General features: G+C 38.3%; 1 protein-coding gene across 1 annotated transcript in view; it reads left to right on the forward strand.

The window, feature by feature from the left end:
* The first annotated feature begins 6,398 nt into the window (after positions 1-6,398).
* LOC140236933 (VWFA and cache domain-containing protein 1-like) overlaps positions 6,399-17,380 on the forward strand; it is a 73,045-nt gene continuing 62,063 nt past the window's right edge. Inside the window, exon 1 of the mRNA XM_072316872.1 lies at positions 6,399-7,042. Within this exon, the coding sequence (XP_072172973.1) occupies positions 6,647-7,042 (396 nt within the window). The 5' untranslated portion in view covers positions 6,399-6,646. The remainder of the gene's footprint in view (positions 7,043-17,380) is intronic.

Below are 17,380 nucleotides of genomic sequence, written 5' to 3' on the forward strand. Positions count from 1 at the left end.
GTTGTTTCCACTATTAGCCTTTATTCAGTCGTGGTCATGAGTATAGGCCATAGAGCTCTATTATAGGCCTATTTAGAGCCATTGTTTTGAGGGAGTGGGGGAACAGTTGTCTAAAATTGTATTTCTCTTGAACTTTAAATGATCCAAAGGAATGGCTTCATATCTATGAAATAATCAAAGGAAATATCTGAATCTTTGCCATCAAAAGAGAGTCAGCTGACGTAATAGAATTAAAACCAAAGAGCGTACAGAATGGTGATGGCGAGTTTACAAACCGACAGATGGCGCTAGAGCTCTTGGAAAGTAACCGTTCTCTACTACTAGTATACGGATTTAGAGCTCAGTGATTGTTTAGGCCTATTGTTCGGGACAACGGAGTTTTGGGAAAGATCTTTACAAGCCACTCGTGAGAGGGTTGAATTTTTCGCTATGTTATTGTTGTTGTTGTTTTGTGTTTAGTGGCGTTTTCCATTCTCTTTAGAATATTCACGCCAAACACTGCTCTATAAATTTCTTTTCCCTTTATCATTTTTTTTTCTTATACAAAAAGGAAAATATTGTAATGAGAACCCTTGGTCAGCTGTCGGTACGTCTATTTGCCTGCTTAAAGTATATCTTCTGGCCAATCCGGCTACAGAAGAAAGCGCGTATTCGTGCTACAAGTAATTACATGACCAATAATAATTGATTGATTTAAGTTGGGTCTCTTTCGTAAAAGCAGACATTCGGGCACCATTTCATGATAGTTGTCAGCCTTGACAAGTTGTCATGTCAGTCTCTGACCTAGAGTGTAAATCGTAAATCAGGGGCGGATCGATCCATAGCAAGAATTCCATTAAAGGGGGGGGGGGAGGGGGAGGGGGAGGCGAAAAAAATATATATTCTGGTGCCACTTCCGGGTTTCATCGACTGACAAGCAAGCAAAAAAACAACAACAACAAAAACACAGAAACAAACTTTATCAAAACAAAACAAAAAACGCCTAAGCACGCTATTTCCTCTTTTGTTTATTTCTAAAGAAAAATAAAGGGGGCGCGTGCCCGGGGAGCCCCCCCCCCCCCCCGATCCACCACTGTGGGCAGGCCTTGGGAGGGGGGAGGGGGGTGGGGAGCTGCATACCCCCCCCCCCATCCACGCACACATATCTGTGTATGACAGTGTTTATGAGTGTGTGTGTGTGTGTGTGTGTGTGTGTGTGTCTTTAAAAAATCGGGAAAAAGTAAGAAAGACAAATTTGGAAACAAGTCGGAAACAACAACAACAACAATCCGGACAAAGAAACAACGACACCATGACTTTCCGAAGGTTTCGTCCTAGACTTTACTGTCTAAGGGGTACCCCCACCCAACCTTTCCCTGGTTTCGCGGCCGCTGTTACGGTCTCTAGGCTTGCCTGACGCTGCTCTCTTCCTTCAAGACTGAAGTGTCACGCAAAGTGACTGATCAGCCAAGCAAAAATATAATAGTTTGGTTTGGTTTGGTTTATTTTTGCATTTTTGCAGTACTGTAATAGTTTATTACAGTACTGGAAATTCGTAACAGAAAACATGAAATTCCTCTTTGCCTCTTTCAACAAGTGAAAATGATAGAATGTATATAAAGCTCAGAGGTGAATCTGTCAAAATACAATGATCACGATCTTTATTGTCAAATGTGTATATCTCTTTCTTTTTTTTGGGGGGGGGGGATGGGGGAGGGGGCTTTGTTTTTCATCCTAGATTTCATTTTAACTAGGAGTTGGACAATCAGTTGCAATGAGGACCTATATTTCTCTTTCCTGGCTTGTTTCTATCTGTGGTCCCTTGCTCAAATGCCTGTCTATATAAAATAATATTTGAGTGTTTCGGCTCTTTTGTTTGTTGGTTTGGTTGGTTGGTTGGTTGTTGTTGTGTTTTTTTTTAATGTCTGTGCATGCCACCACTCTGACAACATTCAGAGAGGCATGCTCTACCCTCAATACAACTTTGCAGTCATTCGATACTGGATCTCTTATTCGTCAAGATGCATTCAGATTTTACCAGCACAGTGCACGTTCTTTTATTGTTTAAAATAATAGAGATCATTACCGCGGCACCTCCTCACGACACATTAACTGTTCATCCTTATAATTATATAGCTTCTTGGAGCAGCTGCAAGAGGGATTACCTCACTCGCGAGTATCATCACAAGTATCAATTTGTTTCATTCAACGGCGAAAAAAAAAATGTTCAATGTCATTCGGTTGTCGTCCTTGTGTGTGTGTGTGTTTTTTTTTTTTTTGGTGCTATAGGCCTATATGTTTTCCAACTTATTATGTCTGTTTCCATTTTATTTATCTTTCCGTTTTTCAATTGTCCGTTTTATTTTTGGTGGTTATGATCGTCCTTTGCTTGAAAGAGTTTTAATTTCATAAATTCTCTCCAAAATCTCCTATATACAAGCTTTGCTTTTTAGTAGGTTCCTCATATTGCACGTCACGTCCTTATACATTTGTGCTATTTTGTTTCAAATTGACTGTTGTGTTAAACACTTTTTTTCTGAAATCAAATGGAATAAAAAACTTGTATGAGATGTGGAATATGGAACATGAATAGAAAAAAAAAAAATCCATGACGTGTTTTCGTGTTTGTTTATTGGTTTGTGTTTTCAATCTCACTGCAAACACGAACATGACGAACACTACACTGTAAAAACATCGGTGTTAGATTTAACACCACGGGTGTTAAATCTAACACCGATCAAACTTCAATAAAGGACCACACCCACAGGTGTTAAAAATGCACTGTGATGGTGTTGAAAAGTGTTCACCTGACACTTCGTGGTGTTAATTTGACACTGTACCTGGTGTTATTTTGACACTGTATTGGTGTTAATTCAAAAATGACACCACATGGTGTTGATTTGATATTTGCTGGTGTTAATATCAATGGTTTAACACCCGTCCAGCTTCAATAAGGGACCACACCCGCTGGTGTTACTTTGGTGTAAATTTATTTTCACATTTTTTTCAAAAATTTAGTATTTTAATGTAAAATTCTTGATCGTCTTGTTTAAATTAAAAATCAACAAGAAGTGCAGTTACTAAGAAACTCTTCAAAAACAGTTTAAAATTTGGAAATGACACCCGTAGGTGTTAATTTAACACCATAAATGAGCACCGAAAATTTAACACCAGCTCGGTGTTCACTATTTAACACCGGACTTTTTGCAGTGTATAGTCTTAGCCAGAAAGTTGATATTAGTTTGACATGCACATTTTCTTTCCCCGGGAAGTTATAGGCCTACCTGAAGAAAAAAAAAAAAGAAGAAGAGGAGCTAGGAGTATATTCGATACAATAATAAGTAGGCCTATATGACACACTATATTTAGAGTATAAAAACATGAATAAAATTGAATATAATTTGTCAATTAGTAATATCCGAATATGAGGCCGGCACACCCGCGCACACGAAAACCTATACTGAGCGGACTCAAACCGACAGCACATAAAATAAATAAACTCTTATAGGCAAAAGAAGAAAAAGAAGAAGGAGAAGAAGAAAAAAAAAAGAAAAGAAAAGAAGAAACAAGGAAGCACGGGCAAGTTAAGTATTGATTTAAAGATGAGAAAATAATGTCTTCAACACAGTCTTATACACTGTAAAAACATCGGTGTTAGATTTAACACCACAGGTGTTAAATCTAACACCGATCAAACTTCAATAAAGGACCACACCCACAGGTGTTAGAAATGCACTGTGATGGTGTTGAAAAGTGTTCACCTGACACTTCGTGGTGTTAATTTGACACTGTACCTGGTGTTATTTTGACACTGTACTGGTGTTAATTCAAAAATGACACCACATGGTGTTGATTTGATATTTGTTGGTGTTAATATCAATGGTTTAACACCCGTCCAGCTTCAATAAGGGACCACACCGGCTGGTGTTACTTTGGTGTAAATTCATTTTCACATTTTTTCAAAAATCTAGTATTTTAATGTAAAATTCTTGATCGTCTTGTTTAGATTAACAATCAACAAGAAGTGCAGTTACTAAGAAACTCTTCAAAAAACAGTTTAAAACTTGGAAATGACACCCGTAGGTGTTAATTTAACACCATAAATGAGCACCGAAAATTTAACACCAGCGCGGTGTTCACTTTTTAACACCGGACTTTTTGCAGTGTATAAAAATGGTTGCGTCGCTGCTTTTTTACGATCCCGTATGGCCTCTGGGAGGGGTTGCGCCAAATGGCGTGGGTTCCTATACCCTGTTCACTTGGTGTACCTGGCCCGGTGTGTGTGCATGTGTCTAACAATATTACAAATCCCGTACACGAAGTTCCAAGAACTTTACAAAAATTTAGTAGCAAATTTTGTTTACAAAAGAGAAAGAAAATAATGAGTGACTAGTATATTGGGGACTATTGGCATTGAAAATAGGGATAAGAGCAAAGAGTGAGAATATAGGAACAAAGACTAACCGGAAGAATATAAGGAGGGGAGAAGAACAACCTCTTACATCAATGGAAATGAGCCCTGTTAAGGGAATACTGTAAGACATAATAAATAAGGTAGCCCTATATAATTATGATATCCATATGTAGCAATATTAGATATTTGAGACTAAAGCTGCTGAAAAAAAAAGAGAAGAAGAAAATGATCCCCGCGTGATAATGTTGATATTAAGAAACAAACAAACAAACAAACCCATCGTCATTTAACAGGACGGTGAAGTATCATTGGAAAGATTTAATTTTTCTCTGTTTCCTCGATGATGGCCTCACTTTGGAAAATTCAAAAGTGACGTCATCTATTTTTTTGTTGCATTTTCAAACTCTTTTAAAACATTTTCTTTGTTGTCGTCCCCAAATAAAAGTGAATACAAACATAATTTTTAGCTTGCCACTGCGGGACACAGTGTAAGAAATTAAATCACATGTAAATATTACGATTTTTGCTGGCAAGCCGATCAAAATTGATATTTCAAATTATTCTTTTTCCCCTCTCTCCCAAAGTTATATACCAGGGAGGTGTAAGAAAAGGAGAGACAACTCCTGCTCTCCTTTGAAGGATGCGCGGCACCGCCGAGAAGTTATGCGCTTAACTACTAGTATGCAGGTGGAAATCAGGTGCTTTGACAAAAGAGAGCATCAATAATCGGGACTAGCGCTCTCACATCTAGAAATACTTGCCCCTACTGCATTTCGCTCTCTCTCTCTTTCAATGTGATGGCAACAATGAATTTGTGTACCTTGAATTGGAGCAGCGAATCAAAATGCAGTGTAAAACTAACAATTTTAACAGCAAATATTTTAAAAGCACGCTGGAGCACGCTTTAGCGGAGTACTTTATTTGAAGGATCAAAATATCCCAGATTAAAGGATAGAAAACTAGCATGCGGAAATGTGCGCATTATAGAAAAATATTAGGTTTTTAAGAGGGCCTAATTTTCATTTCACTTCGATTTGCGCATTACGAAGAAACTAGAAATACATGTTTATAATATTGAATTCTTTCCTAAACTACTCTTAATCAATTCGAGTATTTCATTTAAAACTTTACGAGGAAATAAAGCTTGTAATTCAACGAAAGGTGAAATGCGTTCTTCGTCTCCGAACTTCGCCTTGCAACTAGAGCGATGCAGAGCATGACTTCAAAGCGTATAGTGGAATGCTAGATATCCCATTGTAACGTTCTGAACCCAAACATTGTGTTTGCATGAATAGTCTCTCCTTTTCTTACACCTCCCTGGTTATCCTCAAGATGAACTGAGTTAATACAGGATTTAACCCGGTAACATCGCTCGTTTTTATTAGTAAATTTATGTGTTTTCCTTCAAACAGAGACGTATTTCATAATGTAATCTGCCTAATCCTCCCCTGCAAACCACCGTAAGATGATGTCACACACTACTGGTATTTTTCTTAATCTTCTTGTTTGTTTTGGTTTTTAATGACATGCATGTTTTATCAACTTGTGAATAATAAACCACATTTGGTACAGTGTATTCCGAAAGACAGGTGACACTCTCGTTGCATTCATTTTCGTCACACTTTCGCCGAAACGCCCTCACGTGTCGTCTGTGACGGTTGCATGCAAAAACCCTCGATTTCGATTGCAGTCGTGTCGATGGCTTCGGCAAGCACAACATCCACAGAGCTAGCAATGCTTACATACAGTAGCATAGCGTGCATAGCCTGTGTATGTGCGATCGGGGGAGTCTATGCACCTTCTTGCATGCCGAAACAAAACAATACAAACACTGCACGACGCACTATCCACGCATCAAATCGTGTATAAGTATAATCGAGGATCGGGGGGACAACGCGGTACGGCAATAGAGCAGCAGTTAGTGTGTGTGCGCGAAGACGATCCTGATCCTGTGTAGTATGCTGTGACTCGACGACTACGCTTAATTTTACGGCGTTCAGCCGATCGAAGGTGTATTGGCAGGTTGGGAAATTTGCTGTTGTCGTTATTCGCGGTTTTATTCAGCGCTAACATTATGGAAAAGAAACTGAACGTTATTTTTCCTCTTGAAAGTTAAGAGAACACACGACAGAGCTGTCCATGGATAATTTCCCGGACATAGTATATCGTACGGGCATCGCATTGACGCTTACGTCGGACGTGTAGCTGCAGCATAACCCCAGCGGCGAGCGAAGACAGTTGAAGGGGGAGAACATGGCGTCGGGAACAAGAGGCCGTAAGCTCGTCGCGTTTGCGGCTTCAGCGCTGTGGCTATTACTTATTTTCTCTCGTATCAAAGCTGAGAAGACGAACCAGTCAACAGAACCACAGCAGACTGGCCCAGAAGGTCCCGAAAAAGAGGATACTGCAAACTCTAAGAAAAAACTACCAGAATTTCCAAACGGAGTCATCAAGTTCAATAACCCAGATTTGTTGAAAGGATTGACGGGCAACGCTCGCCCACCGGCCGCTAACAAGCGGCAAAGCTATGCCGTTGTTGAAGCCGAGTTTAGGTCTGGAGTAACAACGAGTCTCATAAGCGAAGCACAAACTTTGGCCAAGAAATTTTCTCAAATTGTTGAAGAGGAACTGGGATACACTTCTATGCAGGTAATTTCATCTTTTTCGTACAATGTAATTTTCTAGAGTTTCTATTAGTGTATAAACTATGATAAATGTCGGCGATAACTAACGTTAGTAATAATAACCATGATAACTTACTCAAGTAGGCGCCTAACTGAATCATTGAATCGACCCCTACTACACTGTAAGTTAGCCAGGCCTACCACCTGACTACTACATAGTGTATGTCCCCTATTATTAGCCTCTAACGTTAGGTACCTAGATCTATATTCCATGATTGAACATCAACTCTAACACTAACAGTTAGAGTGCTTCGTTTTGGAATGCTTGTGTATTGTACATTTCGATTGTGATTGATGCTGATGTGAAGAAAAAGGACAAATTTCACAAATTGAATCTGTTAAAGAGTGTTGACTGTTGTTCTGGAGTTGTTGTTGTTGCAGATCGTGAATTTATGTGCTTTGCTGCCTTTAAATATTAACACTCGAATCTGTTTAGTATTTGTCCACTGCAGTATCATGCTATGTACAGTAATGTTCTATTGACTATTGTATAGCAGGGTTTGACATTAGCGATGGTCTGGTGGCCCAGATGGCGTGGCCCAGATGGCGATGGCTCAGATAACTAGTAGTCCTTAGTAAAAATTGATGCTGACCTTGGGTCACCAAATTTCAAAAAAAAAAAAGGCTATCTTTTGGTGACCCAATCAGGCACTTTGGATTCAAAATGGATTGTTATGTTTGCATTTATTTGTGGCCATTACGTTTCTTCTTTGGGCCACCAAAATGTCAGATTTGAAGATTTTAATGTCATAATTGTCCAAATAGGCCACCAGAGGAAAAAAAAAAGTTAGTGTTTACCATCGAATCGTGCTATGGAAAAGTATAGAACAAAAAATGTTCTAAACCTCAATCTGAAATGATCAATGAGCTTTTGAATAGGAAAGCCAAAGGCAAACCCAACCAGGTACGTATCATAGTCAGATGATCTTATTTTGATCATAGCATCTCAAATGGAAGAGTGAGATCTGAACAGAAAGTGAAATTTGGTGGAAGTATTGCAACGAAGGGATGAAGAATAAATCTGTCATCTACAATCCATTCTTATGTAATTTGCCGAATTATTTTTTCCCACCAAGTTTTTAATGATATGCAAGATAATGCATAAAGACAGGTGAACTGAACATAATGATCTTAGATGCTTACTTTCATTGGTGGAAGAAACAAACAGTCAAGCTTCGAGAAGAGAACATTGATCTATAGTTTGTGACTTTCTACACTACGTCAAGAGGGGATTTTAATGCAAAAACACAGGTTTTCTTTTAGATAAAGAAGTCAGTAAACCATTGAGTACAAATATAAAGAGTATGTTTGTCATTGTTCTGGTATATATTGAGAAGCAACCAAAGAGATATTACTTTGATGAGTATGGTCAGCAGAAATAAAACTGTTTTCCTCACTCTTTAGTACTGTATGATTGTTTGTCATGTACAATGTAAGTTGCATGCAAGAGAGACCCATGAAATGCAAATCTTCTGAGTGGAATAGAGAAGAGGGAGAAAGAAAGAAGGATTTCTTGCCAGGCATCTTGGTCTAGGGGTAACTGAGTCCAGCCTTGGCCTTGTAATGGGGTCACCTCTGGAGGGGTAAAGCAAGCTTTTGACAGGGAGAGTATATCTGGCAGGAGGGGGAGAGACTTTAAATCCCTGTTGCAGGTCATATTGGTACTGTAATGGGATTAGAGAACTGGATTGAATTTTTGGCTGCAGTCCTCCCCTCAACCTGGTTGGGATTACAGCGACATGTTTGTGCTTGAGCAGTCGAAGCAGATTGTTATTAGACGGGAGCAACTGTGTGTGCATAACCTAATTTTTTCTTTTGGAATAATTTTTTTTTTTTTTTTTGTGTGTGTATGTTCCATCAGAACTTCATAATCACACCTTCATTTCTCTATGTAGGGCCTATAGTATAATGCTTTGAGAGATGAGAATTAGATATTGTGTGTGAGGGAATATACCTGGTACATGTATATATTTTTCATATCTTAATTACTCATTCAGGTTCATAATTTGACAGTGCTAAAAAAAAGGTTTAAAATTAAGAGAAGAAGCAGGTTTGCGACAGAGGTTTTTGACAATGACATTTTCTACTGTCTGCTGTCATGAGTGAAAATAGGATGACCTATTGAAAAGACACTAAGATAGCAAACAAATCCCATCAGGCCTACAATGTATCTCTATCCCAATCAGCTTATCACAAGTTGGCCTTGAGATGGTAAAACAACTGTATGTTGAAAATTTAGGAAAGTTGACTTTTAATAGTCACATACAGTCAACCTTGCCTAAGTCAAATCTGTTTGGACTGAAGAAATAGCTTCGACTTAAAGGGACTGTACAGTACTGGTTGAGGTAGGGATTCATGTTTTGAACATTCCGAAGTGAGATAATGAAAAGCCTCTCATGAAATATGAAAGAGCATGTAATTTTAAGAAGGATTCAACATTTATTTGATGAAAATTGGTTTTCAAATGGCTGAGATATCCAAAAAAGTGCTAATAATAAAAGGCGACATGCCCCAACTTTATTAGTAACTCTTTGTTTCACCTTGTTTTTGGATATCTCAGCCATTTCAAAACCGATTTTCATCGAATAAACTTTTGATACCCCTTAGAATCACATGCTCTTTGACATCTCATAGAATGGTTTCTGAATATCTCACAAAACGTTAAAAGCTAAATCTTCACCTCGACCAGAACTGTACACACCCTTTAATAGGAAAAATTTGACTTAATATCTGAGGGATTAAAATCAATAGAATATATAAACAGAAGAGGACTTGAAGAACCCTTCAACTTTAGGTGATTATTCGACTTTGTAATATGTGAGGTCGACTTGAGCAAGGTTGACTGTATTTCAATTTGTAATCTAATCTAAGAGTGATCTAATCTGAGCTGTAAATGTGTTTCAAAACAGCTTTGAGTTTATCAACTCTACACAAAGGTGCTTCTGGCTCAAACTCGTTTGCGATCACACTTTTGTTGCCATTTTAGAAACTTGTTTCGAACCCCATATCAAAACAGCATTGTGTTTACCAACTGCCCAAAACTCCCTACAAGTGTTGTTTGGAAACCTTAATTCTCCAGCAGAAGTGAGTTGATACAGTACAATTGTACATGCACCCAAGAACAACTTGAATGGACAATGTGCTTGGTAGAAGACTGGTGCAACTCTGCTTTTAGTCAGCTAGCAAGAGAGTAAAGTTATGAGACATGCTTTGATATGATATTAACAGTCTGAAAGTAGACCGGGCTGCCATAGCAGCTGGGAATATTTACTCCTGGGCTGAGTGTACAGGCCAGGTATGAATGTTATGAAAAGAGAGAATGTTGAGATGTGAGTTTTCTTCAGTGTTTCTTCAAATAGAGAATATTGCCAGGTCCAGGGGATGATACACCTGATGCAGGTGGCCCAACTGTACAATGTACTTCACTGCTTGTGGGGAACTTGTGAGCTGACCACCATGTCCTGGAACTACAACTTTAAGAATTATGTCAGGAGTGTCTGGAACAAGGAGTGATAGTCAGGATGCTTTCTTTTTTTTTTCTTTGTGATCAGTATTAAATGCGAGAATTGCATGATGTTATGATGCAAACACTTAATATCCCTCAAATTCTGGATCCGCATCACTCTGAAGTCTGTGCGAGAGAGACTAGCGCAAAGAGTGTAAAATGCAATCTGCGTGAACAATGGCACTCTTTGCCAGATACCGGTGAATGGGACTCCTTTTGGAGCTAGGGAACAACAAAGCACCTTGGCTTCCCCCCCTTTTCTGGGTGTATTAAACACCATTCATTGGGCCGTGATCGCCTGCCACAAGCCATTAAGTTTCGGGATTAAAGAGGTGGAGGGGAGGCATGTACATACGGACAGGGAATATGACTTGTACATATACCAGTGCCACCCAGAAAGAAGCCCATTAAAGGTCTGATGATGGGTTCTTGGTGTGACCTCACCTGTTTTGCAATGTATTGTCCAATACTGGGTTAATGCGGGAGATGAAGATGGTATCTTCTTGCTCATTAACTCTAATTTGTTGAGAAAAAGTTTGCGTTTACAATGTATGCCACTGAAATGATGCTTAACCAAAGATACATAAACTTGTTATGTGGTTGGCAGTGAGGTAAAATAAGAATCCCTTTTATAAGACTGTATACCGGTAAGTGTATAAAACATAAAATCTACAATGAAATTGGGGTAGGACCTACACCATGAACATTGTATCTCCTCCTCAATACAAATACTGTAACTTTTGCATATTTTTTTTAGTACAGTATAATCTCAACAAACATAATACAGGTGCAAAGGTGCTGGAAGATAAAATATCCCTTTATGTCCAATTTATCACTTTTTTTTTCAAACACTTATTTTTGTTGGTTCTTGTAATTGGCTAGATTATCATGACATTAAAGGATGTATTTATATACTTTTTTTGTGGGCTGTGATAAACCTGTGTAGATTTACACTGTATGTTTGCAGAATTTCATTTGTCAGCATATTACTCTTTCAAGTTTGCTCAGTGACATATTAAATGTGTTGTGACATATTTGCTCACACGGTGTAAAATATCCATTTTCCCCTCAAATTGATGCAGGGCGGGGATTATGTTCTGCTTGGCGTAGCAGAACAAAACTCATCTCATTTTCTGCATCATTTGATAGGCTAAGTGTCCTTTCCTTGCTTCTATGCAAAGCAGTTTCTCTTTTCTTTTATTTTCTATTCCCCATTTGTTGATTGTGTGTGTGTGTATGGGGGGGGGGGGGGTATATATTTTTGTTTGGAATATGTTTGTTTTGTTGAGTTGAGTTGAGTTGAGTTTATTAACAACATGTGAATATGATAACATAACATGAAATTCCATAGGGTAAGATACAATAACATGAACATTTTTTATGAGAATACAATGATTTTGTACAAGGTTCTTACAGCTATGCAAGCATATATTTTACATACTTGTATTTATCTTACATAAGAATACATGTGGTATAATAGATTTAGTTTCGTTGTGATACATCACTGAAAAGGCAAAGAGTATGAATAAGTATGTAATGTAGAAATACGCACTGATAGACAAACGTTCTGAAAAAAGCAAAAAAGAAAAACAGAAGATAATGTTGTTAAAGGGGGAACCAAAAGTTAGCACAAGTGTTAGATACACAAAATGTGAACAATAGTTTATAATAAAAAATGTTGCCAGACTAAACCGTATACAATTATGGTTTAATGAGAAAAATACTGATCTCCTTATATCTAAGGCTTTATTGCAAAAATTTTATGTGGTAGGATGTTTTGTGACACAACAGACCTACACATATAATGCATCAAATATGATATCTTGGAACATTTTTTAAATCACTGTTTCCAAAGGTAAACAGGACCTTTAAGAAGTTAAACCTCAGTGAAGTGTGTTTTATGTTGCATAACATGATTCATAAAGCTCATGTGGTGCAACTCCAATTTTCATGGATTATAATGCATATATTTTAGAAAGAAAATATTTTTTCCTGTCTTATTGATTGTGATAGGAAGAGTTGGCCCACGTTTGCACTGCACTTTTAATAAGTCAAAGCTGCCCCTTCAGAAAGAAGTACAGGTGAACCGTCGCAACACTATGGATACTTTTGTTGATATACAGTATGTCGGGGGAAAAAAATATGCTGTAAACTTTGCTCTTTTGAGATTGACAGCATTGTGTTGAGTGGGGTTGGGATGTAGGTAGGTGCCTACCCTTTGCTAATGCCTTTGTAAAACATTTATTTCTATGGATGCGTAGGTGCTCTATCTTTCTATTGACATCATATTGAGTATCTATGAAGTCATGGCATTCAGGTGCGTGATGATTAAAAAAAAATTATATTATGACTACAGCATTCAGACTTGCTGCTGTGTCGCAGCAATCATTCAAAGAGCATTCAGACTGTATGCCCTGGTTTTGAACGAATAGTCTACATTAGCAATGGAAGTTGAGTCATATGTGTACAAAATGAATGATGACTCTCACTCATGCAGTATGAATTTTGGTAATGATTTGCTGCGTTGATGAAGTCTATTGATACAAATTTTAAATTTTGAAGGTACAGGTACTTGTAGGGTCAACTGTGGACATGCTGTCGACATGCTGTGCACAGGCTGTGCTCAGATACAGGCATCAATGTCTGACTGTTTGGACAGGTGTATTATACAAATTCTAGTGCATGATCTGTGCATTGTAAATCAAATCTATTTTATGCAAGTCAATTGAAAAAAAAAATGTTTCTACACAAATGCATTCAGACTAAAAAAAGTTTATTTTAAACTGAATTGTTTCCACATGTCATGTACACTGAATTGAAATTAGTACTTTTTAGCGGGGGAGGGGGTGGGCAATCTCATCCAACACAACAACAACAACAGCACACACACACACATACGAATATAGGCCTGATACAAGAGATAAGACAAGCTCAGGAATGCTTTGTAGGCCACTCAAACATCAGAGTTTACAAGTCTTCATCCCCCTTGATGAGTCAAGAAGAATTCCTGTCAGGAGGTGTCCTTACGACCACTCAGAGAGGGATATTTCTCTTGTTCCCCCGCCACTTAACTTAACGCGAGTGAGTCCGAGCAGCCAGCGTGCCCACAAAATTATGACTAGTCTTGGACAATGCAATGGGCTGTTTGCACAAAAAGAGCAACTCGCCTCAACAGCACTGGCCTTCTCCTCGCAGTGACCTCGTTAAAGCTCGGTTTTATCACTCCGGGCAGAGCCATTAGAGACTTGGCAAACAGGGGTTTATGGCAGGAAAAATAAAAAAGAAGAAAAAGAAGAAGAATGAAAATAGAAAAAAAAAGGAGAAATAGGCAGGAAAAATATATGCGAGCAGGACCCCTTTTTGATAGTTTGGTGGAGGAATACCTTTGAAGGAATAAAGATTTTTTTTTTTTCTCAAGGCTTTTTGTTAAGTTATCAGGTATACATCTCAGCTGCATCAATGGAATGCCCCCCCCCCCCCACCCTTCTTATGTATTGCACACAGTTATTATGCGGTCAATTCTACTGATGGAATAACATATCCCCAGGGAAGGATCATGTTTGAATGAGGGGAACAACTTCCATCTATTATATAATTTCCAGTATGATTTTATTTTAAAGGGGCATTCTGGACAATTTTGATAATTGCACATCATATAGGCCCTAGGACATATACCGATAAATCCATAGACTTGAGTTGTGGATCGATAGATTTTATAGTAGAGAAACCAATAGTCTGAAAAATCTTATTGAAAACAAATTACACTGAACAATGTTGATGACATAGGAGGCTCACATATTTCAGAAATGTAGCAGTGTAATTCCATTACAATATCACTTGCTTTCAGTTCACCTGTGTAGAATCTATGCATGCCTTCTTCTTTTGTTTTGCTTCCTTGAGCCCCAACTCATGCATTCTTATGGTGAGGCTGCCATGTCATCATCTTTGTTCATTGCATTTTGTTATAACTGAAAATATTCTTATTCTTCATCGCAAGCATTATACTGTAGAGTTAATGTCATTATTGCCTAGTTGAAGCTATCGTCTGTAGCCCGTTATCTACCACTTCAATATACACCTGTAGTCCATTATCATACTGCAGTCCTCCAAAAATTTAGCGGCATAGGCGTTTTCACATCAGCCCGATAAAAATCCAAGCTCGTGATATTTTTCGTGACTGCCTATTTCATTTCCTATTTACATCAGCCCGAACATTATCAAATAGCGAGCTAGTTCGCATTAATTATCCTGCTATATCGGAAATTTCCCGAGTCTGACTCGAGAAATTTTCTCGATCAATTAGCGCGCTAATTTGTATTCACATTATCAAATAGCGCGCTATTTCGTGATCGGGTTAATTTCTCAAGTCAGAATATACAGTTGTAGCGCGCTATTTCGAAACATCAGGCTGATGTGAAAACGCCTTTATGGTGTATAGATACTGGTGAAGAAAGCATGGAAAGACGACTAGACCACTACACAAGGCAGGAGGAGCTGCCTTTTTAGTCATGCAAGGACGAGTCGCCTCTTAGACTTATTATGCAGGCGAGTGTTTGATCTGATGTAGCGCGACTTTGACTTTCCTGAGTCCATATTTGCCGGCTCCTAACTGCTTTTGTGGTGCCAGGGCCCCATAAACATCCCTCTGTTTACTGTGTGGTGGGACTATTGTTGCGTGCGTGCTGGATGCGGTGAACACCGCAAAAAGGAGATGTGGCCACAGTTTTTGGGACTATCTGTACATGTGTGTGTGTGTGTGTGTGTGTGTTATGTATGAGCATGCATGTGTGTTTTGCTTTCAGAATTTTGAGCATGTTTTGAAATAAAATGTACATTGTAGGTAGTTGAGCACAGTATTCTCAGCCTCCCAAACTGGGTTGATGGGCTTTACCATTACTGTTCAGTAACACACAAAGCAATACATTCACATCTTTTCATTAAAATTAGAATTCTGAGTCAAAAAGATGAAACAAACATATAAAGGATCAATGACTGAAAGGATATATTGTAGGATACTACAAGAAAAGCTTTCAGAACTAAGTTGACCCATTTTATCTGGACACTTTTGTGTACATCAGAAACGTTCGCATGTACCCTCAAAAAATTTCCTTTGCCACCACTGTTGAAGTGAGACTCTCTTCTTTTCTGATATAATTCCTTTATGTTGTTTCTTGAACAGATGCTTGGAGATAGCTGTGTTTCTGAGGTATAGTTCCCCAATTCTCTGTCGTTTACACTGCCCAAGGAGCATTGAAAACAAAACTATTTGGATCTATCCATCTTTCACATGGATTGTATCATTTGATATGATTCAGTCTCCGTTAATGCATGGAAATGCCCTTCGTTCTCCCCCCCCCCCCCCTTCACACATACCTGAGCACCACCACCATTCATCTACATAAACGGTAAATATAAAATCAAGATAAACCTGTTTGCCGTAGTGATTATAGACCCAGATAGGCTGCAAACTCTTTACCGCTATAAGCCACAACTTCTTTCCTCCCTTCAGAAAGAAAGAGAGAGAGAGATAGAAGGAGAGAGAGAGAGATGGAGGGGTTGAGGGAGAGAGATGGAAGAGGGAATGCTAGAAATATGTGAGAAAAAGAAATTGTTCCCTTCATCCCAATTCTTGAATCGTGCCTTGCGTTTTATCGTGAGCCATTGTTTGATCCCCTTTTCTTCCGCACACTTGATCTTCGATGATATCTGAAGGTGTTTTCCAAGGTCTGTGTGGCTTGATATTTCACATGCACCTAAACAATTTATATATGGCAGTGTACAATAGTGGATGTGAGTATTCAAAATGTTTTCATATTGTACACTGGCGTACAGGCGTGATGTGCATGGAAGCCATGCTTTTCCATTGCCAAAACCTTTATAGGAAGGTAGAATACATGCTGCATTATTTTCATTACATTCTGAAAGGCTTAAAGTGAACCCACCCCTCCATCTGCCACTTCATTTATATTCAATCGCGAGTCAGAAGTTGATGCTGTCTCTTTTGCTTAATCTTCCATATTATCCCAAGAGAGAGTGCTGAGTAAAAATATCTTGACTCTGAAAGGTTTGGACCTTTTAGGGTGATGACATTTATTCATATTGCTTGTTGAGTAATGCTACAAATATGCCTGCAAGCAGTATTTTAAACCCCTCTTGCTTGTAATTTTGACCTTTATTTTTTCAACTTCCTTGTTGGCATGTCCTATTCCATACTGGGCTTTCATAACTAGGGAGAACATTCCTGAAACTGTTACTTTATATTACAGAGATTGTCTCTATTTATTACCATGAAGCTCTGTGCTTTCACAGCCTTGTTTTAAATTTGCTTGTCTTCCTGCTGTCATGAAGTGGTTTAACTTCCCCAGAATTACAGTTATTTGAGCAAAATATAAACATGATTGCCATTTTCCAACTTTTCTCATACAAATCCAAGTTGCAGAAATTGAACAGCAAAAAACAAAACAAAACAAAAACAAAACAAAACAATTACATGCGAAGTAGATCTTCTTTTTTTTTATCAGAGATTTTCATCAACTGAGATTTGTAACATCACAGTAGTTATATGTTTTGCAAGGAATAAACACTGCAAATGTGTACCAGTCAAATAATGCCTCAAGGAGCAATACAGGAAACTAATAAGTTGTTTTAGCAGTGGTTATTTGCTGCAAGGACTCTTGAAATGCACGATTTGCATGTCTCTTAACTTGCAACCAAGTTTGACATTTTGTGACGAATATTGAGAGGTGGATGGATTTGTGTTTGTTGTTGGCATTTTTGCTACTCCTTCCAAGGAAAAGA

The sequence above is a fragment of the Diadema setosum genome, chromosome 13 (genome assembly GCF_964275005.1).
Source record: "Diadema setosum chromosome 13, eeDiaSeto1, whole genome shotgun sequence".
NCBI classification, from domain to species: domain Eukaryota; kingdom Metazoa; phylum Echinodermata; class Echinoidea; order Diadematoida; family Diadematidae; genus Diadema; species Diadema setosum.